General features: G+C 49.2%; 3 protein-coding genes across 16 annotated transcripts in view; 1 reads left to right on the plus strand and 2 right to left on the minus strand.

The window, feature by feature from the left end:
• LOC1276592 (potassium voltage-gated channel protein Shab) overlaps positions 1-14,497 on the minus strand; it is a 98,293-nt gene extending 83,796 nt beyond the window's left edge. For 7 of the 14 annotated variants that reach the window (XM_061652689.1, XM_061652692.1, XM_061652690.1 and 4 more), the window contains exons 1-2: positions 14,398-14,496; positions 2,399-2,918 (exon numbers count right to left, since the gene is read on the minus strand). The gene's annotated coding sequence lies outside the window, so the exon portion shown is untranslated. Of the gene's footprint in view, positions 1-2,398; positions 2,919-3,764; positions 3,777-13,358; positions 14,343-14,393 lie in introns of those variants that run through there. The other 7 variants (XM_061652683.1, XM_061652682.1, XM_061652684.1 and 4 more) reach the window with 7 other exon arrangements.
• A 427-nt stretch (positions 14,498-14,924) lies between these two features.
• LOC1276593 (uncharacterized) lies at positions 14,925-21,571 on the minus strand. The gene is made up of 8 exons (XM_315956.5): positions 21,329-21,571; positions 21,028-21,223; positions 19,136-20,915; positions 17,850-19,061; positions 17,069-17,752; positions 16,838-17,004; positions 15,747-16,751; positions 14,925-15,657 (listed from the first exon to the last, which is right to left on the minus strand). Exons 1-8 carry the CDS (start codon positions 21,364-21,366, stop codon positions 15,523-15,525), a joined length of 5,217 nt encoding a protein of 1,738 aa, XP_315956.5. The 5' UTR covers positions 21,367-21,571; the 3' UTR covers positions 14,925-15,522.
• A 123-nt stretch (positions 21,572-21,694) lies between these two features.
• LOC1276594 (large ribosomal subunit protein bL36m) lies at positions 21,695-22,437 on the plus strand. The gene is made up of 2 exons (XM_315957.5): positions 21,695-21,850; positions 21,917-22,437. Exon 2 carries the CDS (start codon positions 21,943-21,945, stop codon positions 22,351-22,353), a length of 411 nt encoding a protein of 136 aa, XP_315957.4. The 5' UTR covers positions 21,695-21,850; positions 21,917-21,942; the 3' UTR covers positions 22,354-22,437.
• The last annotated feature ends 13 nt before the right edge of the window (positions 22,438-22,450 follow it).

Below are 22,450 nucleotides of genomic sequence, written 5' to 3' on the forward strand. Positions count from 1 at the left end.
AGGGGTTGCGCTGCTAGTTTTTGCATTACATGCCAATGTGCCCGCCGCTAAATCTCCACGGGGAGGGAAAACCGGCGCTCATGCTTACGTTCAAAGGTCGTCCATTGCATTCCAGTGTACATCCCAAGTGCAAAAAGCGGGGGGATTCGGGAGAACGACGCAAACTTTCTTCCTGCCAAGTGCTGTTTCGGTAAAATCCCACAGCTGGCAGTAATGCTGCTGCCGCTGATGCTGGCAAGACTGGCTTTCTTCCGCCACTGAACGTGGCCAATAAAACATCCCAGCCGAATGGCGAGAGGCCCGGGCACTGTATGTCTCGAAGACGACTAAAGTTCATTCCCTGCATGCCACAGGGAGCGGTAGGGAGGGAAGGCAAGCGGTATTGTCACTCCACTCCCCAAAGGGATCGTTTTGTGGTCGCCCAGTGCCCTGGCCGTGTTGGGTATGGCAATGGTTATGTTACCGGTCGGTCCCCCCTTCCCCATTCTGTTTCGTGCGATAGGACCAACTTTATGACCTAGTAACTGCAACTACTGGCAACGGAACTACATTGAACTCATGTGTGGAATAGCTGTGTGCGTTTGTGTGTTTGAGGCGTAAAAAACGGCGTTCTGTCTATTTAAGAAATAAAATTCTGGGTGTAGCTGTATGAAGCCAAAAAGTGAATCAAGTGAATCGCTTGAATGAACTTTTTATACGCGTTTGTATCTCAGTTTCCAAGTAAGCCTTGATGGTTTAATACATAGACGCACTGACTTCTCAGCCACAAGACCTTTGCACAGACAGGTTCGATTCTCATCTGAAACACCGTTCAACCATTTACATTACACGCTAACTCGTTGTTATGTGAGCTGTACTATCCTAAATCATTAAACAGTTCAGGCAAAAAGGCTAGCAAAATACTAATCTCTTGCGTTTAGTATGCAAATATTTGAGAAGAAGAGGAAGAATATCAATAGAAAAGAAACAAACTTGACGCATAAGAATTGGGCTTGAGCAATTCGGTTCATTTTGATGATCGCGATCGCACTGGTTCCTTCATTTAGATGAACTGAACGTGAATTGTAAGGCATCGAAAGCCAAGGCCATTCATTGTAAAGGCAGGCATTGACCAACAACGGTTGTTGTGCCAAAGAAGAAGAAAAAGCGCGTGAATCACGATTGTTTCGTTCAGTTGATCCAACATCAAAATTATTTGGTAGAGCAGGTCGTTCTTTATTACGATGGGTAGGACGTGCATTTTATGAACAACTCAGTACATTATGAATTATAAAGAACCGATAAACGTAGGTCGTTCGTTCTTCAGAATGATCTAAAATAAATCGTACGGTTCTGGTTCTTGGAGCACACCTCTAATAATAAAGTTGATGACAAGGGAAAATTGATGCATCCTCTTGCTGTATTTATAGTTTCAGAAGATTCGCAGTGTATCACTACTCTCATTTGTTAGTGCTTACTACTTGTGTTGATATACAAAGCTCCAACCTACACTATTTAATGCATGAAAAGAGTAAAGAGTCGATTCAGATCAGATTCGATCTGAAATCACTGTTACTAATTACCGAGCCTTGTCACACCTACAGATTATTCCTCTAAATTGAAGTTAAACTAACATTAAAACTAATTTCCACTACTGAAAATCTTCATTCGATCGAGTACAATGTCGCAAATGCCGTGGAGCAGTTTTACGCTCTAATCTAATAGACCTTTTACAAATGAAAAAGAAGGAAGGAAAGAATGAGAAGAGTATGAAGCTTTTACTTTTACGGTCGTTGCTTCAATGCTTTCGATTTTATTGCATATTTACACGACATTTTCCAACTGGATTTGGCCATAATGTTACCAATCACCCCGTCCGTGTTTCTCAATCCCGCTGCCAAACCGTTGTAACAAATGCTACATTGTACCCCAACCATGCCACCGATTCACACATGTCCACACTTTAGCCTCAGTACGATTATGAAATGACCGACAGTGTCACACAGTGTCGCCCGTGGCCTCGATATTTAATCAATCTCGGATTAACCGACCTACGAATGCATTGGCGAGCAACAGGATTTGGTCAGTAATCTCGTTGCGAAATTTAAAAATAAATCCCATTCCACCTAGAGATAGCAGCAAATGATGGGATGGGGAAGAGTCAACTGTTATCGAGCGGCCTATTACAATTGCATGAGCAAGGGCAAACGTTAACGCAACTGGAATGGACCGTCCGTAATCATTTGACACCGCTGTCGATTAATGCTTAAATAATGCAATCAGCACATCCTCATTTAACGATCGATTTGCTCTCATCAATTTTCCAAATGTAAGCTCGTTTCCTCTGTCTGCTGACGAAGCGCAAACGGTGTGAATGCATATACAGACATTTGTTTAAACCTTTTAACAATATACTTACATTTTATATCGACAGCTTTCTTTTTGTTTTTTCCGTACGTATCGAACTTCACAATCGTTGCACAGTCTGAAGACGCACCTTCCTTGATACGCTGACGGTTATTCTTCCCTACTACCAGCACTTCATTGGTGGCGTCCTTTTTCGGTTTTGGTTTTTGCCACACACTTATCACACACTTACACCCTGATAAACCCTGACATTATCACTCACACAGACACGCACACACTGGCCACCGCTTCACTGGCCACCCGCATGGAAGAGGTGCTCGAAGGTGCTGCCTCTCGGCCGCCTCCTTGTTGTATCACATCACACGAGAGGCACACGCACACACACACACACACAAACCCGCACTATAAATCGCACACACTTGTAGGCACACTGACGTACGCACACACACACAGACACACAAAGGTATTATGCTAATGCACCACCATTTAATCAATCTCCTATCAAACGCTGCCGCAACACTGCAAACACTGGCCGCCGCTCACTGCGGGAACGACACGAAAAGTAACCCCACCTTTTAGGAAAAACGGAGAGAAAAACACACACGTTACACGAGAGGTACGAGAGAGTATAAGTGTAGCAAAATGGAAGCAAACAGAACAAAAAAAAAAAAACAGGAGAGAAACAATTGAGTGAAAAGGGAAATGGGATGTCGCCGCGGTGCTCGATCACTTTATCTAATGGATAATTTAACACCGCCACATTCATAAACCACCACCGCCCGGGGCACCAGGCGTCAGGACCGCAATTCACTTGCTCTGCACGGTTGCGTCGGTGATAAAAGTGGGGTTGAGAGGGCGTGTGGACGACTAACAACATCAACCAGTACCAGTCACGCGCTTGACAAGCTTTTTTTTTAACAAAAAACAACATCTTAATAAGGCAAGACGAAGCTGCCCGTCCCAAGCATAGTTTGCCACACCTTCGTTTCCGTAAGTTCCGTAATCGGTACGGAATGTTCACACTCTTTCGGGGGCGTCCAATCATGCTAAAATAAGTTTGAAAGCACCGCACCCTTGCCAGCACACGATGAGTTTTTTTTTAGATATTTTTTGGATACGCCGAAGCTTTGGAGCATATTCTGTGCCACCGGCCGGCTCAATTCGAACGCATTGGGTGATATTTTAATAGTTTTAGATTTGATGGACAGAGAATCCAGATTTGGCAAGATAAGAGTGTCTCCCGTTGCCCGTTGTGTTGTGTCTTCATTCATTCTCAAGCACATGTTTTTCGCATCTTTCTGGGCACTTTTCCGTTCACGTTTCACTCAACTGTGCCACGTGTGTTCGGTGGTATTGTTCGGCACCAGCAGGAAGGGTAGAAAGGTCCTTTTTCCAAATGCTAATGATTTAGCAATTACCGTGCCAAGGTTCTGTAGAGAAAGAAAGAAACAGCAAGAATACAAGAAGGAGATGTTAGCGCAGCGCAGGTTGAATGTTGTCGATAGTTATGCATGCAAAATAGAGTTATTCTTCCGCGATATGATCGATCCGATAGTGTGCACTGATGAAAGCATCTCGTGTGATAATCGCTACCCCACCACAACCACAGATGGTGTTGACGTAAACGGAGTACATTTTGTCAATTGAACGCAATAGGATGGGGTTGTGGTGCAAAATGAATATTAATAAGCAGCCGTGTATCGGGAAGCATCATTTACGGGGACTGCAGGGGTTAAGGGGACGATGAGCGTACGTCATTACGTAGTCAGAGCGACAGAAACAGTATGATGAGGCGTAATGAGTTACTACGGAATGCAAATTTCCTTGTATTATAAGATACGTGCACGTACACCAAGCGTTGAAGTGATCTCTTCAACGTACTTTGAGAGCTTCACTTTAATAGGAAAATTGTTATATAAAAAAGGGAAAAACTATTGTGTAATGTATCATCTCACTCAAGTGTGTCCGCGCTGCTGGTTTAGAGCAAGCAACAATTATTCGTATTGAAACACAAATGTCACCCCTCAAACCCTTCCCCAGCTAGTTCGTCCATCTATCGGAAAGCTTTTCCGCTGCGTATCGATTCCGGTAGCTCGTTTGTGGTTTGGGTTGGATACAACACCATAAACTCCCAATCTATCTCCCTTCTCTGCCATCCTGCGAAGAAATAGCAACAACAACCAGAAACTCCCAACCATGGGGAAGTGGGCATGCTAATTGTTCGAGCGTGAAATTACAATTTTCCCTTTCCACACACAACACTCCGTCGCTCACACACAGTCGAACGAACAGTTGTAATGGCACTGGGCATGACGGGGCTCTGCCAGGACCTGTGGTTCATGGCAAGCCATGACCACCATCACACAGCGTGTGTGTGTATAGTGCCGTGCCGTCATGCCATTCGCCATGCGCTGGCCAGTGCTGCCGTACGCCAAAACTTCCACCACCGTGGCCGTAATTAGTGCCGGTCGTTCGGTATCGGTTTACATTTGCAAAGCAGATTATTCCTCGCGCCCATCGCAGAAGTAGGAGCGGTGTGTTTCGGGTGAACTCAAGCTGGTCCCCCTGGTGCTTTTATCAGAACGCCTGCTCAGAAAGCCTCGAGAGCCGACTGGTGACGTAAGTTTATGTGGTGCCTACGCATCGTTTGACACCTGCTGCCCGCATAACCGACAAGACCCGGCTGGCGAGGTCTATCTTTGTATCTTGTTTCGGGGGTTTCACTGTTGTCGTTGTTGTTGAATTTCTTTATCTTTAGCCGCACATCCGGTGCGTCTTGGTGCGATAGCGAGCTAGCTCCGTATGGCTGGTGCCGTAAACTATCGAGCTGGACGGAAGATACAATCCTTTAGGCACAGGCACTGTACGTGCAGATTTAGGACCTAAAGGAGTGAAACAGGCAGCACGAGGTTCTGCTCTTCCATTCCAACAAAAAACGCCGCAATTTCACAACACTCAAAGATGGTGAAACTTTTTCCAATAACAGCTACAGAGCGACGATCCTGGTCACGGCACCATTTGTGCAACACACCTTCATCGGCTACCGTTGCCGAGGAGCATGGTATGGAATTATTGGAATTTCGCCTGGTTGGTTCCCAGTTACGGAGCGATTTTTATAACCACAAAACGGGGGAAGCCTTTTACCGAGCAGCACAATTTGTTTGTCCCAATCCCAAAGCCTTGCGCCAGAACACAAAAACACAACAAACCGAACCGGAGTTAACGTTGCTTGCTCCAGCGACATGGAGCTGGAATGCGTGTTACTGGCAAGGGCGTAACATGCAAAACATTTGTAAGGGTATGGAAAGGGGGAAGACCAAAGTGAAAAGTAGTGAAAACATTGTTGGTATATTAAATACTAGACATGCCAGTATCCTAACAATGCGCAATGACATAAAGTAGGTATGTAACATTGCTCTCCAAACAATTCTCGAACCAAAACAGCTAATGCCAACACTGTCTGTGGATTCGATGGACTTAAAAGTTCCATTAGGGATTGCTGCTACCAAAAAGAAACTGGACAACAGCAGTGGTTGGATATTTGATCCCCAAAATAACTGTCTTGCTCCGAGCTTGTCTTCCCCGGCAAAACCCTACAACTCGTGAGCATAATTACCTTTCGCTGACATTTTATGTCACTAAATACTCAGTCCCACACATTCACTGATTGCATTGTCGGTCACGGAGACTCTACCCACACCTAGACTGTAGTGTAGAAATCTTTATTCAATTTAAGCGTGAGCTTATGACCTCCAGCACACTCCCACCACCCTAGTGGGTAATCCCCCTAGTGGGTAAATAGTTCTCGCATTCGTAACACCTCATCAATGCTACAAGGCCCACCAGTAACAGTAATACCCCCGGGGTGACTTTTGGTTTGGTGTTTCCCCTTTCCCTGAAGTTTCGCAACATGATCGTATCCCGTGTGGTGTATGTATGTTGTTGAGCTACCGCAACACACTACAAACCCCTGTAATCGATTTTCCGGTCACTGAACTTTACCATTCCCGGTGGAGCGTCGTGGAGCAACCCCTTCGGAACTGGCTGTTACAGAGGAGAACACGAACACACGTGCAGAGAAGGGGTGGCAGGGTTTGTAACTGGTTTAATCACCGAAATGGAATCTAGATACCGTCCGTTTCCAACCCACCCTCCCTCTTTCCCCATGATTCATATGTGTCGACGAGTGTGTTTGTATGTAATCCATGGACATTTTTTTCTCTTTATTACCATTCGCTCCCATCCGGACCAGCAGGCCCCAACAGCCAGATCCGGACCGTTCCAGCGCGGTCCTCGATACGAAACCGAAAGATCGCATTCAAAATGGCTTCGATAGTGGAAAACTTACCCCCTCTTTTGCTAAAGCTACGCCGAAAGAAAGAAAGAACACAGACACACACACCATTTACGGGGCGAATGGTTCATTGCCGATGAGTTTCCTTCAGACGGGGGTATTATAACGTTCCCTCTACCAATTCCACAACACATACACACACGCACTCGCGACCTCGTGTGAGCGTGTGTGCGATTGATTGGTGGAAAATGAGAAAATTCGATATTTACGACACACGCCCCCCCGGTCGCCTTTTGCGGCGTTCTGGTTGCGTGGGAATTGGGGGTGCATTTTTAGCCCTCACGATGGTAGACGACACCGCGTGGTAAATAGCTTTCGTAGCTGGTGCTTTTTTGCCTTTTCTTCCCTCCTTTCTTTGTGCTTTTTCTTTTCGGGGTAGGGTTTTCTTAACTCCAAGCGCTTCTTGAATTTGACTCTCGCCGCTTTAACCAGTCATGCTATGCTATCGACGGGTGGGTTGGGGTGCTTTTTTTCATCAACATGATCTTTCACATGCCATAGGGATACATTACACACTCTACACACCTTTAGCTTTCCGCTGCTTTTTTTTTTTGTTGGGGTCTTTTACAATCATTCCAAGGAGTTCATTTCGGTGCGTTTATTGGAAAAGGACGTGTGCGTTTGGAAAATGGCAGGTTGTTCTGTGTTTGTCGAGTTGAACGGCGAGCCACCTAGATACCATTGGATCCGCACCATTGATCGGTTTTCTGTCATTGGGGCCCTTTCCGTTTTAAGTTCGTAGGCTGAAATTTCAGCCTGTCAGCTGTTTGCATTGTATAGCAGTTTTCGAGCAGCTATCTAAATGGGTATAACATACAGGTGGGCTTATCCCAAGGTGTTTGAATTTAGCAGGCTGATTTTTATCGCTTCTGTTTCTGCATGAAGATTTTAAGAGTGTTTTGTGTATTCGCCAAGCCTCCAGAAAGCTTGTTTGAACAAAAGTTTTCAACCATCCTGTCAAAAAGTGATATTTAAATTAGGTTGTAAAAAAACCTGCTATGAGACCACCTGGACTACATACACTTTGATTCTGGATTCCATCACCAGTTCTCTTTAATGCACCTTGGAATAAATGTAAACATCGCCTTGTTTTGCCATTTTTTCGAGCAGGTACTCGAATCTAATTCTAGCTTTGAGGCTAGAATAATCTAGACTGAAAATTGCAGGCTAGTTCTGTGTGTGGTTTTGTATGGCGTGTTTACATGATTTCAGCCTCCAACTGTCAAACTCCATACAAAAAAAACTGACTAGAATCGTGAAGGGCCCCATTGTTTTTCCACTTTTACTATCGATTGCTTACGAAAAGTTCGATACTCAAACGGGTAACCCGGGGTGGATTTAACGAGCCTACGGACACGCACGTTCGTTGTCGATCTCTGACGTAAATACACGTCACCGCGCTGTGGGTAATGAATAATTTTCACACTTCGTGTTCGTGTTCGTGGAGGCTTGAAGATGGATCTGTAGTTCTTTCAAAGTAGAAACTACACCGCTTTTTTCACAATCGAAGAGGATCGCCTTGAAATCGGCAAATGCAAATGTCGCTTTCTTCGCTTCATTCGCATCAATTTAAAAGGCAACTTTTAATTGATCCTAGGCGAAATGAGTGAAAGCGTCTCGTTTCCAAACGAATCGACTGCTTCTTATCTTTCTCTCACAAACATCTCTCCGTTCTTTGCACTGTCTCACTTTAACTTTTCTTCAATTCCCGGCTGAATTCCTTGTTTTATAGCTGCTGCTGCTGCTGCCGCAAGACAATGTTCTTACTACGGGCGTTATCATAAACGAGTTTCGATCGCGTACTAAACGCCACGAAACCCCAAAGGAAAAGCCAACGCGGGGGAAAACCCACTCCCGAGCGAGAGCAAATAAAACGGCGAACAGCGTTACGCTGCCCGCACGTTACACGCACAACTTCTCGCCGGACACGGGAGTCTTTTTTTGGTTGTTGGAGCATGGGGGTGCTGTGTGCGGGCTTGTTACTTTTCTTGCCAACTGTTACCCACTGTGCACACACAATGAAGAGAGGATGGAAAACACGGAAAATGATCATTATGTTGTATCCGTGCTCTTTCTCTCTCTCTCTCTCTCTCTCTCTCTCTCTCTCTCGCTCTCTCTCTCTCTCTCTCTCTCTCTCTTTTCCTGATGGCAGTGTGGCTGAATGGAGCAGTAAAATTACTTTGCGTATGAAAAAGCGCGTATCGTGCAACACACCGTGCAAAACGGTGCTTTTATTGTTGCACGTTTCATTTGCCTTGCCTGGTACTGGAGTGAAGTTTGGATTGGACTTTTTTGTTGTTGAAAAATATCGATATTATCTTGTTAACCAATAACCAAGTGATCAAGAGTGTGCAATCTTCCTTAGCTCTTTGCTCTTGATAAAACAGCAACATCATCACTAATGCTTCCGTTTGTAAGTTCATCTCATGATACCGACCAGCAACAGCAAAAAACAAAAACGCACACTCACAGAAAAAAGAGGAGCGATAAAGCACAAATTTATTTCAAGACATTGTAAAACGTCATAAAACCAATATAATTCATAAATATTATTTTACGATGGTGTCCCTGGCGGGCACGGGGAGCCGGTGCCGACCGCTGGGCACAAATAAAATTAAGTTTATTGCCATCAGCAGTAAACTTTCGATCGAATGAATTGCGGCCATGCGGACGGTTTGGGTGCTCCTTCGGGGATGAACGTAACAAGAAAAAAAAAGATAATTCTTCCGGAAAACCAAACACAAAAAATGCTTCGCTATCGTATACTATTGCACAGACATTTTAAACTCAATAAACCACAACAAAGCAATATTCCCCAAAAAGGCAAAAATGAATTGGTGCGTGCGTACGTTCGTAAATAGTAGATCCTCAACAAACAAAAAATCCGTCTTTTTTGCACACGGTCGCTGCTCCCGATTGGTGTGCACTCCGACAATCCGACCGATTTAGCAAGACAGTTGCCAACTTTTACCATATCGAGAAACATATCTTGCTCCAGCAAGAGTTGAGAGGTGTGATGCGACGAGAGACAGTGTGAGAGAGAGTGCACTGTAAAAAGCTACGACGTCCGGCTGAAGCATCGGCGCGCGGTCCCAAATGCGAGACGCATCATACCCTGCCAAACAATTGCACTTTGCAACGAGCGCAACTTTGGCAAAGGTTTAACAACGGGGCCAGCCCCAAATCTGACGATATGTAAATTATTGTATTCCCCCTTCTTCTTATGCAAAAAAAAGCCCACAACCCCGCACCCGCCCGAGATATATGCAAAGTAGGTCGCCACGCAGGCAGGTTTCGCGGCAGCAATCAGGCAGCAGTTCGAATTTGAGGGGGAAAACAATAAAGCTGCATGCAATACTGCACGTGTGTGTATGTGTGTATGTGTGTTTTGGAGGGTTCTAAAGAGATGTGTCTCTCTCCCTCTCCCCCTGCCCTGCCGGTTGACGAAAGGAAACCGCTGTCTCCTTCGGAAAACAAAACCCTTCGACGCAAGGAGCGCGCCGCGCCGTTGCTCCGCTCGAGCAGGCTGCGAGCGTTTTTGGATACGGTTTGCACCGAGGGGATGTGCTTTTAATTTTTATTTTGGCACAATCGACCGGTTGGCACAAAGAATGCAGCTCTTTTTTTTGTGGGGACAAACTGGAGATTTCCCTTCGTGTGCACACAGTTGACCGAAGAATGAAAAATATAGCCCAGCTCCAGGTCGATATTTATACAGGCGCTTTCCCCAAACCCGCTCCTGTCCGCAACGCTTTCTTGCCCTGTTTGCTTAGCTGTTTTTGCTTGAGCATCACCGGCGGCAGCATCCCCCCCCCCCTCTGCTAGCTCCCACCTTTAGAAGAGCACACCGTGCTCGAGCAGAGCAGCTCGGTAGTACGCGTCATGCTGACATGCTTTACACTGACGACGACAATGCAGTGAGGCGGCGACGGCCGCCTTAAGAGTTGTGTGTGTGTGTGTGTGTTTTTTTTTTTAATTTTCGTCTTATGCTGTGGCTCTCTCTTTGCCTTGCACAACGACAAAACCGCCCGGGAAGCGGCCCAGACAGCGCGGCCCAAGGCCGGGGTGTCGCAAAGGCAGAGCTGATGGGGAGGAGCTCCTGCTTCCAGGAAGTACACAAGGTACAAGGAATTTAGGGTTCGGCGCATGCTGCTGGTCAAACAAGCCAAGGTACTGCACCCTTCTGTGAGCCGTGGAGTACATATCCCCAACGGGGGTTCCGTTTTTTTTTTTTTCATTCTTTATTGCTCGGACTCAACTATACACTACTTTCGTGTTTGTGAGCACACTCCCCGTCGCGTTTGACGTCACACGCTGATGGCACAAGGCATCGGGACAAGTGGGACTGCCCGAACAGTTCAGGTTCAGCCACATTCAGCCACAGAGTGTCAGTGCGCTAATGGACGCCGACCACCAGGTGGGAAGGACCGGTTAAGTAGGGGGAAGGGGATTTCGATTTGCATAGGCCCCCTCCCCGCGTTTGGAGTACTGGTCAGGCCAGGATCACGAAGAAAGGCTTATTGACAAAGGACGATAAATTGGAAAAGGGCTTCAGCACGCTACGGGGCGGGCAGCGAAGTGGGTGACAAATTTGGGTGGGCAATTTACCCACCCACACAATGCAATAGAAAAGCGAGTGCGGATCACCAAGTGCCACAGTTGCCGTAATCCTGCCTCAACCTTTTTTTTTTAAAGTGCCATGTGTCAAAATTCTTAAATATTCTTTTTTTTCGATTATTCCAAAATATCGTTTTGTCAGTTCAGTTTTAGTCGTTCACTCGTTTGGCACACAATAAATGTGTCAACCTGTATCATTGACAAGCACCTGGACTAAACTGGTCTCGAATAAGCACACAGTAACGGGAGCAGACACATAGAGCCACAGGTAAAGGCACGGGTTTACACAGGTAAAGGCACACCACACGCCGCGAGTTCAATACTGACCCGTAGCAGGAACTGAACTTTGAATTATTGTTACTACCGGTAAGAAAAATCGGTTTCAAATTCTAGTTTGAAAAAACGTCTTGATGTTTGGAACTCAAATTCTAGTTGGAAGCTAATTCAAAACAGGTACCAGTTTTGTCTATTTCTTCAATCTAGCTCACCCAAATGCCTCGCACTAAGCGGTCAGGATCCACTTTTGGAAGCAAATGGTTGCTGTCCGGATCGCTTCTACACCCTCTAATGCGTGTCTCTAATCTAATTTCATCCGACGTGAGCATGATCGTTGCTCTTATCGCCTCCGGTGGTATCTTTCCTCATCCAAGCCAACAGCACCACTACGCTAACACACGTTATCCTTTACCCAGGAAATGTTTGATACCACAACAGCGTGTGTTATCCTGCTCTGCACATGAAACCAATCCATGGTCGTCGGGACCCCACCACCGGGAACACCACTTATGATGGGGTGGCAGTGGGGGAAGACAAGCGAAGCTAGCTCTAGCCGCGGATATTAATCATGAGCAAAGAGATTGATGAGTGCAGATAAATTTTCCCACCATTCCAGGCACATCCAAATCTTCACATCCAGCGTAATCGTTTGATGGCGCACAGGGTTTGGGGTCTTTGTGCAAACGATAGGGGCGAGGAGCGGGAGCAATTTCATCCCCTTTTTCTCGACCAATACTGCAATGAAGTGGTACCACAGACGGTGGTGGTGAAGATAAGGTCGCGGGATCACATCGTTTCCTCCGACTGAGAGCTCATGATAGGTGGTACTACACTCTTCCTCGTGATACAAGTCACTGAGGAAAAGTGTGAGTCACAGTCAATTAATTCATTCACAATCTAACCCGACAACTTCAATCCCTGGGAAAGCGTTCCGATGGACTGTGAAGTTTGAAGATGGAAGTTGAAGTTCAAACTAGCTGAAGTATCCCCCCCCAGTAAAGTCCGTGCCACGCAAAGAAAGCATGGTATTACGAAGGTGTATGAGCCTGGAAATCCTTCTTTTTTGTTTTTTTGGTACAATAATTGTACACCAACACACAGGCGCAACCAGCACCGCCGGGAAAGGCTCATTAATATTTCCTATTTTTCCCAGCTCACACACACACGCACACACGTACACACACAGGCACAGTTTTTTACCTTTTTCTTTCTCTCTCCTTCTCCTTCTCTCCCTCTCCCTCTACCTCTATCTCTCTCAGTGATTCCTTATCTCATTCGCTCTGCCTGCTACGCTCTCTTTGGCTCTCAGGATTCTGAACACGTTTTTTTCCTTACACCACACACTCTGCGATTCTCTTCTACACCCAGAGGAGAATCTCGCGGGCGCTTTTCTTTCCAGCCTTTCCGCTATGAGGAGGAAAATTTTCAAAACTTGATCAAGTAAATGCTTAAATTAGTAAATTATGATAAAAATTAAATGAAAAAGGTAGAGACCAGTATTGGAGCAGTTGGAGAACGTTTGCAGCATGATCTAGCAGGCTGGTGTACAAAAGGTTGCTTGGGGCAATGGGGGATCAACGTTAGGAAGAATCCTGCTCAACAGGAACACTTTGTAACATACACCTGCATCTCTCACGCTGTGAAAATGATACTTCCACATAAAAAGCGCTATGAATCGCTCGATTAAACTTTGTTCCCAAGTTCCGCTGCATTAGCTCCATACCAAACCGAACGCACACTACCACCTTGCAGATCCTTTACCCACCTTTACAAATTTGTACCTTTTCTCATATGTATCAGCAGGACCAGGGTCCCATTTTTCGACTTCCACTGTTCGCCCCGCACACACTTATCTTCATCCTATGGGATCACTCCGTTCAGCAGCGACCAAAGGGCGGAGGTCCCGAAAGCAAAACTGTGACACAAAGGGACCTACGATTCTTGCACTCACACACACACACACACACACTTGCCGATCATCTTTACACGTTTATGCGCACTTTTCATACCGTTGTACCGAAGCAACGCACACACACACGCACGCACACATTAGATGCAACAGCGTGAACCTGGATCCGTAACCAACGGAATCAAATTTTAATGGTGGCGACGGTTTTGTTTCACTGGTTCACCATGGCCGCTACAAGCAGCCGAGCAGTCGAGAGTTAGAGCACGCACACACACGCACACACACGCAGAGAGTGAAGGATTGAAACAGGTAGCGACTGTGATGCGAACACAATGGCCCCCCGACTACGATTAAATGGCTTTGGCTGGTGTGCGGTGTGCTGCTTTTTAAAACAGGTTCCTTCCTAACGCCTGCTATGATCCACACAATCCACCTAATCCACCAAAGCAGGCGTGCGTGTTTTTGTGTGTGCGTGTGTATCACACATTTTGCGATACGTTTCGCACACACCCTCCTTTCGCTTATCGGACATGGGGTGTTGTTCAATTCAAGTCAAGCCCGGACAGTCGATACTAATGCACCATATTACTTTTCGCTTTGTGTCAGCACTGAATTCCCGTATCGGGGCACACCCCGCACCGCTGGCACCACCGCCGAGCCGTAGTGTTGTACGTGTTGTTGAGCGTGTGCGGTTGAGGGTGCGGCAGGTTTTCCCCCTCGTAAAAAGCAAAGGGTTCCCCACAAAGCGGAGGACACAGTCAGAGATGCAGACGCGAACAATTAGACACACAAAACAGAAGAAAAAGAAGTGTAAGAGTGCCACCCGCAAGTGCCCACACAGTAGTGGTCAGCCGGGCCACACCGACACACACACACACACTGCCGTCGTACTCACGCACGCACTTGCTGAGTACCTTCCCGTCACGAACGACAACGAATTCTCGACTGAACAGGCCGCTGCTGGTAGCAAACGGTCCTACCGTACACACCGCATTTTCCACGCTCTTTTTTCCCCGAACGCGGGCTCTCGGGAGGGGGTTGTTGAGAATGGGTTTTCCCAAGCGCGCGCTCTCTCATCCGCGCTTTTCCATTGCAACGCGATCGGTCGGTCGGGCACGCTCTCTCGCCGAAGCCGCGCGGTTGAACGAGCGCGCGCTCTCGCTCTCTCCTGCTCGTCATTCGTTCGGGTGTTTCTCTTCTCTCTTCGACACGAAGTGTGCTCCGCAACGGTGTCCTGGCAAGAGAGCGTTTGATAAGCGTACGATTTTCCTACGCTGCAGGTGTTTTCCACCGCTATTGTGTGCGAGTGTGCATGTATGTGTGGACCTTTTTCTTTTTTTTTGCTGTACACACTGTCCTCCCGCTTGTTTCCGCCTCGCATTTCGGATCTCGCCAGCAACTCGCCGCACGGGAAAAGGGTTGTTGAGTTGAGTAGCCTTTTTTTTGCTTTATTCCATCATTCATTCCTCGGCTTCCTGAGGCTTCGTATTTACAACCGCCGCTTCCGCCCCCTAGCATCCGCCTCCTCATCGTCCTCTATACACGCATTGCCGTTTTGTCTGTGTGTGTGTGCTTTTTTTGCACCTGCTCTCCAGCCTCTCCGCTCCGGGATAGGTAAAATAAATAAAGGAACCATAGTTCTCCACCGGCGTACTTACATAGATCCTTGCTACTGCAAGGCGAAAGTCAGAAGGGGGAAAAAGAGAGTATCCGCCATGGCCCTGAGTGTTCCTTCACATTGTTTGCTAAAGCTACCTATCCCGTGCATTTCAACGTTAACATAAAAAAAGATCTTCCCAAGGCACTGCTGCTATGCTTGCGCTGTAAACAATATTAACCCCCCTTTTTTGTTTTTTTTTAACTAAAACAACATGAAGTAATTATAGACAGGAGTATGATCCGTGCTGTATGATGATTAAAACAGGATTAAAGAGATTTTTAAACCAGGAAAATGTTCCTTTGTATGCTTAATGTCGACTTTTCCGCAAAATGCAAAAGTAAAACTCATTGCCGCTTAAACTTAAGTCATGCGCAACCGCTCCATGATGTTTTTCACCATCTGCTGCCCGTCCACTTGCGCGTCGTGCTCCTCAAGATGGTAGTACACCTTTCGTTTTTCGGCATCCTCCAGCAACGATGACCAAACCGTTTTATGCTGTGATATAAAAAAGGGAGAAAACAATATTAGAAATCTTTGCAATAGTGTACACTCACCCATACACACACACACACACACACACACACCTTCAAACTGGCAAAGTTACCGCACAGCACGAGACACTGGCGCGCACGCGTCAGGGCCACATTGATACGCTCCGGGTTGTTGAGAAAGCCGGCCCCGTTCGACCGGGCCAGCGAGATGATGACCACGTCAAACTCCTTCCCTTGCACCGAGTCGATCGAGTGCACCTCCACCCGCTTCAGCTGCGTGCTGCGCAGGCTCTGGATCATCTCCTCCTTGTGCCGCGCGTACGGCGTGATGATCGCGAAGGACGCGTGCTTGTCGCAGCACCGCACCACCTGCTTCATCAGCTCGACCACGAACAGTATCTCGTCCTTGTTGTAGATTTCGTACTGTGCCTGCGTCAGCTCCTGGTCGTAGCTTAGACTGATCACCATGTACGGCTTGAGCGGGATCGTCTTGCGCATCGCCTCGGTGCAGGTGGCATTCTTTAGCTGCCCGCCGTAGAAGTACCGGTTCGGCCAGTGGCAAATCTTCGGATGCATCCGGTACTGCGTTTTCAGCATCTTCAGCCCATCCTCCGGGGGCTGGCCGCCCGCGCCCGCGTACGATTGGTAGAGGCGCGAGAACAGCGACGCCCGGAAGCCGGCATCGATGCACTGCTGGTCGAGTACGGTCGCCGGCAGCTGATTGATGTCCCCGACCAGCACCATCTTCGACAGGTGGTACTGCAGCGGGAGCAGCGAGCACAGCTCCGTGCACTGGGTCGCTTCGTCGATGATGCACACGCTAAACCGGAGGTTGGTGCAGTACGATGCCAGCGTCGAGCAGCTGCCGAGCGTGGTGCACACGATGTCGGCCCCCTGCAGGATGCAGATGCGGGCCTTGATTTCCTGCTTCTTGCGCCCGTCGGTGGTGGCGGAAGCGGACGACGTGCCGCCCGGATTCAGCACCTCCTCCAAGCTGTGCAGCTTCCGCTTCATCACCTTCAACATCTCCATGTTGACGGACCGGCCGGACGACAGCTCGGCCTGTGCCATCTTGATTCGGTTTGCCAACACATTGCGCTACAAGCGGAGGGGGGGGGGGATGAGGAGGATCAGCAACTCTGTCCATTTTGTTTCATCCTAAATATGAGCAGCCTCTCACTTACCTCCCGCTCTATGTTCTGGAGCGAGCCATCGTTTTTCCTTGCATCTGGCACCCGATTTTGCCGATTCACTTCCTCCTGAACCAGCTTGTCTATAAACACCGGGGCGCACTCCTGGTCGACCTTGCTTCTAGTGCCCGTGCGTACCAGCTTGAACCGCTCGTTTGCAGCTGGACAAGAAAAAAACGAGAATATTGTAAAAAAACCCATAAGTAGATATTCCCCACCGCTTACCTTTGCGCTGTTGCAGCTTCATCAGATTCTTCACAATCACATCCACCGCCGTATTGGAGGAAGCGCACACAAGCACCCGCATTCGCTCCTTGCTCTTGTGCCCGAGGCGCATAAGCTCCAGCACGAGGTTCCCGATCACGCGCGACTTCCCCGTGCCGGGCGGGCCCTGGATGAGCGAAATCGTCGGCTCCTCCCAGCACTGGCACTCGTCCAGCACCGACGACACGATCTCCATCTGGCCCGGGTTCAGCGCGCCCGCCTCCATGTGGCGCGCCACGTTCGTGCGCATTTCCGGCTGCTGCAGCAGCCGCCTGCCAATCTCCTCCAGCTTCGCCCTGTTAGTGTCCGGGCAGATAATGTTCGGCAGCAGGGGCGAATGTTCCAGCAGCGAGATCGCGTTGCAGCGGCGCATGTACAGGTGCACCCGGGCCAGCGGCCGGTACACGAAGTTGCGCCCCGAGCGCAGCCCCTCCAGCTCCCGGCCCGCCGCGTACAGCGTGAGCACGAACGCTATGCCCGGCTGCTGCTGCACGCCGTTACTGTCCCGCAGCGGCACGCTGTCGTCCTTGTTTTGGGCGCGCACCGACACGAACAGGCTGGTTCTATGGCCGAGCAGCGAATGGTACTCCACGATGCCAAAGTCAAACAGCGGAAAGAAGTCCTTGCCATGCGTGTTGATACGTACTGTGTTGAAGGAAGGGGGGAATTGGAAAGGGAATTAAGTAGGTTAAGTACAACAGCAACAATCCCCCGCCCCTCCCCTATACCCCCACTGTCTTACCTTTGCAGAAGAGTTTGCACAGCTCCACGTGCTCCGCCTTGCCCACCGTCACGTCGTGCAGGGTCAGAAAGGATTTGGCCACCTTCGCGCAGGTATAGATCTCCTGCCAAAGTTCACGCTTCAGAAACGGCAAATGGAAGTTGCGGAACGATTCGTACGAATCGTAGTTATCCAACTTGGGCAGCAGCTTGCCCTCCGACGCGAACGGTCCGTTCGCGAGCAGTTCCGACTCCTGCTGCTGCAGCCACTTGGTGGGCCACTCGAGCACCTCCGCCAGCAGATCGAGCTCCTGCCAGAGGATCTGCTCCTGGATCTCTTTCTGGGGCAGTTTCGGCTCCGGCAGCTCCTTTTCCGGCGGTGGGCTTTCTGACTTATCTAAACAATTCTCAATGTACCGTGTCTTGTTGAGTTCCAGCCTTATTGTAACGCTCTTTTTGGGCGCTGGATTTTCGCCGTTTGGCTTATCATACGATTTTAGTATACCCTGCAGCGGTTGCTTCTTGCGAATCTTTACCTGTGGTGGTAGAACCCTCTGGGAAGTGCTGGCGGTAGGAGCAGCCGTGGTAGCAGAAGTTGTAGCTGTATGTGAAGAGCTAGCTGAGTTGGAGGATGAGGTGGAAGTGGTGGTCGTTGTGCTGCTACTATGGCTGTTACTACTGCTATTGCTGATACCACCGGACGTACTCGGGTGTTGCGGTTTCGCAAGCGTTACTGGCGGCGGTGGTTCCATATTGGTAGGCCGATTGGAGGACGTTGCCAACGGTTGCTTGTTCAAACCGCTACCACTCGGCACCGGCCGATCCACATTGCTGACGCGTGCCACACTCTGGAATGTAAGCTTTTTCGGCCGCATATCGATCACTTCCTCCTCTACGCCGTTCGCAGTCGGCAGCTGCTCCAGCGTGGTCGACTGTGTGCAGACAATACTCTCGTCGGTCGCCGCCGGACGCGAAGTGGAGGGTGCCCGTGACGTCGACGGCAGCGGTACGGGCGCGGTAAGAAACGAGCCGCGATTGTTGGGCGTAAACTTTACCTTCGGCTTGGTCGTGCCCGTCTTGCGGCCGAGCGGTTGCGGCTCGAACAGCATCACCGGACCCTGCCTTTCCTGCTGCTTCTTTTTCTCGTTGATCTGCATCAGCCTCGATTTGCGCTGCTCCTTTTGATCTTTGGACACTTTGACTGGTTGAAAATCGAACACATTACGATCGGACACTGTTTGGGGAGAGAGACAAAAATACAAAACGGATAAGCTTTGCGGATCGTCTATGGTGTTGCGCACCACTTACCACTGTATCGTCGTTTCAGCTTCTTTTGTATCATGGCCTGCACTTCCCCCACCGAGGAAACCGAACCGCGGCGTTTCAAGTTGGACTTGGGTGCGCTCGCTGCCGTTGATTCTTCCGGTGCGGCGGAGGCATTGCTTGAGCTGTTTTCCCCTGCGACTGCCGGTTTGGCGGCCTGCTGCATCCAAAGGGGACCCGCCGCAACCTCCTTCGACGGTGGCTTTGGCTTTTCCGGCATCGCTATCTCGATCGTGCCGCTAGGCCTGTGAGGGCCGATCTCGGTCCAGTTAGCGACCGAATGCCGTCGGTTCTTTAACCTATTTGGCTCTTCTTCCGGCTGCTTCTGCTGTAGCGGCTTTTTCACCTTGTCATCGAGCGCCGGTCGGTTCCTTTCCGGCTCCGTCACCGAATCTCGGTGTTTTGAGGTTGATGGAGTGGCAGATTCGTAAGACTGTCGCGACGTGGAAGGCGTAGGCTCAGCCGTATGGCGAGACGTTGAAGCTACAGGACCGTTCGTGTGCCGGGACGTCGAAGGAGTCGGTTCTTTTGTGTGTTTGGACGACGTGGAAGGAGTTGGCTCATGCGTGTGCCGGGCGGCAGACGTTGAAGGACCATTGGTCGTGTGGCGGGAAGACGATGGGGTGCGTTCTTTCGAATGTTTCGACGTAGACGGGATAGGTTCAACCGCCGGCGAAGACGTGGAAGCAATTGGTTCGGTCGTATGCCGGTGCAGTTTCTTCGCATCCCCAGCGTCCCTTTTCGAATCCTTGCTGCTTTCGGTCGTGTGTCGGGACGGTTTCTTTGCGTCCACCGTTTTCGTCTCAATGACGTCACACTTCGCATCGGTACTGTTGCGCTTCAGCACCACCTTGAGAGAGCTTTCCTTGCCCGCGTCTTCCCGTTGAACGGCAACGTTTTCCTCCTCCGACGAACGGCTACTGCTAGATCTATGCTTTTTGTGGTGGTGGTGGTGGTGGTTTTGCTTTTCGAAAGCATCGGGCCTTTCCCTCTTCGAGGCTTCCTTCTCTTCCTTCGCTTCTTTGGCTCGTTTTTTGTACCGCCGCGTAGCGTCCACGTCCGGCTTCAGCTTCAGCGCCCACAGGCTTGTATCTTCCTCCTCCTCGCCCAGGTCGGGCAGCTCCACCAGCTCGACGTCGTCCTCCAGCTCCTGCTGCACCTCCTCGATCACCATCTGCGAGTACTGCACATCGATGTACTCGTCGTCGTCCGACAGCACGATCACATCGCTCGTGTCGTAGGCAACCGGCTGCACGACGCACGGCTCCGGCTCGGTGTCGGATTCGTACCCGTCCGGGTTGAGCTTGCTGGCACATAGCATCATATCGTCGTACTGCCTTTCAAAGCTCGATTTTCGCATCAGCTCTTCCGGTATCGAAACGACCGCGGACAGCTGCAAACCGGACGGACCCGGCTGCGGTGACGCTGACCGCTCCGAGCCATTCTCTACCGGCTCCGTGTCGGATTGGCTCGCCTCCGACTGGCTGGAAGACGCCGTGGACGGGATGTCCAGGTCGGGCTCGGGCAATATGGCACACTTTACATCGACCTCTTCCTCTTGCTCGTCGTCGGATATGACCACTGCCTCGTCCTTGCCGATCGTACGGCACACCCGGTACCTGAGCACCTCGTCGTGGAATTTGAAATACTGCTGAATTTCTTCGTTCTTGTGCGCGATGCCCACCAGATCGCCCTCCTTAAGCTCGATGCGTCCCGGCTGGAACTTGTCGATACGGTCGCCGTTTACAAACGTACCTCGTCGGGACTACCGGAGAATTAGAAGAAGAGGCAAAAAAGCGAAAAGCAATTTAGACCCAGAAGCAGCAACGTTGAGCGCCCCTTCTCCCAAGCTTCCCACGCGACTTTGCACTACTTACATGGCAATCGGTGATGGTAGGCTTCCCATCGACGATCTGCACCATGCAGTGGTTTCGCGACACCAGGAAGTATTTGCCCGGTTTAAACTGGCAGTTCGCATCTTTGCCGCGGCCTATTATCTTTGGCGTCTCCCGTATCGGTACGATCTTGTGGTCTTTGTGGTACAGTCGATGCAGGAACCACTCGTACGGTTCGCTGAAACGAGACAGACAGAGACCGAAGCGAAGCCAAAATTTTGTTTACGCTTGCAGTTTTTGCTTCGGGCTTCGTGTATCTTCCTGACCGGATGCCCCCGCTTACCTGCAGTCGTCATCGGACGATTCGGAATCGGACACCATTTTGCGAGCAGGCTACAGTACGCGAAACGCAACTATTCTACAACCAAATAAACACTTCTATTGTGCCATATACTACTGTATTGGCTGTAGTAGCGGCAGCTTCGCCAAAACACAATGCGGAACAGTGACGCGAAGTTGCGCCTTCACACGGTTCGTTGTTGTTGCCGGAATATGTTTCGCGAATGTGACATACTCGCGCCGTTTGTTCAAAATGTCAAACCGCACTAAAGGCGCGAGCGGGACATGCAGCGTGAGCAGTCGTGAATTAACGCATAAAAAATGCACTGCAAGTTTTAATTTTAATTTTGAGCTTGTAAAGGGTTTTTTTTTCTTTTTTATTATAGATTTGTTCTAGCCCTGGAACGTATTAAACAGCATTTTATATTAGTTGAATAAAACATCATACTGATGGATGTATTCCACTGTGACCGGTCAGTGACATAACGCAATACTGTTTTGTTTACATCGTGTGCAGCGAAAACAGGTAAATTCCTGCAAAATACCTTTATATCCCTTTAAAAACCCAGCCTCATTTTAATACATTCTTCAGGAACACAAAAACCAACACCGCACACCATGTGGGGAGCGATGTTTACCCGGTTACGGTCCGCATGCACCGCCACCACAGTGTCGTTCGCCCGTTCCAGCGAGCTGGTGGCACGGCTCGGGCCGACTTCACACTTCCACTCATTAACGCAACCGGCCAAGCCTTCCCCACTCACCAACCAATGCTCCCGGGAAGCGTTGGTCAACCCGGGCCAGCTGCTACTGACACCGCTACCGCCACTGCTCAACCTGGTGAGCGGGTTCAAGGTGAAGGGCCGGCTAAAGCGACGTTGCAAGGACTGCTACTTCGTGATGCGGCAGGAGCGGCTGTACGTGATTTGTAAAACGCATCCGCGCCACAAGCAGATGTCGATGAAAAAGCATGACCACAACACGTGGATCCTGACGGACGCTACGCAGGGCAAAGCGAGGGCATGGTAGCAATCTGCGGGGCAGTCTTAATAAAAGTTAATAGTAGGAGTGTGTACGCGAAATAAACCATCATTAAAATGCATATAAGACAAAGTTCGCTTTTCTT

The sequence above is a fragment of the Anopheles gambiae genome, chromosome 2, assembly GCF_943734735.2.
Source record: "Anopheles gambiae chromosome 2, idAnoGambNW_F1_1, whole genome shotgun sequence".
NCBI lineage: Eukaryota > Metazoa > Arthropoda > Insecta > Diptera > Culicidae > Anopheles > Anopheles gambiae.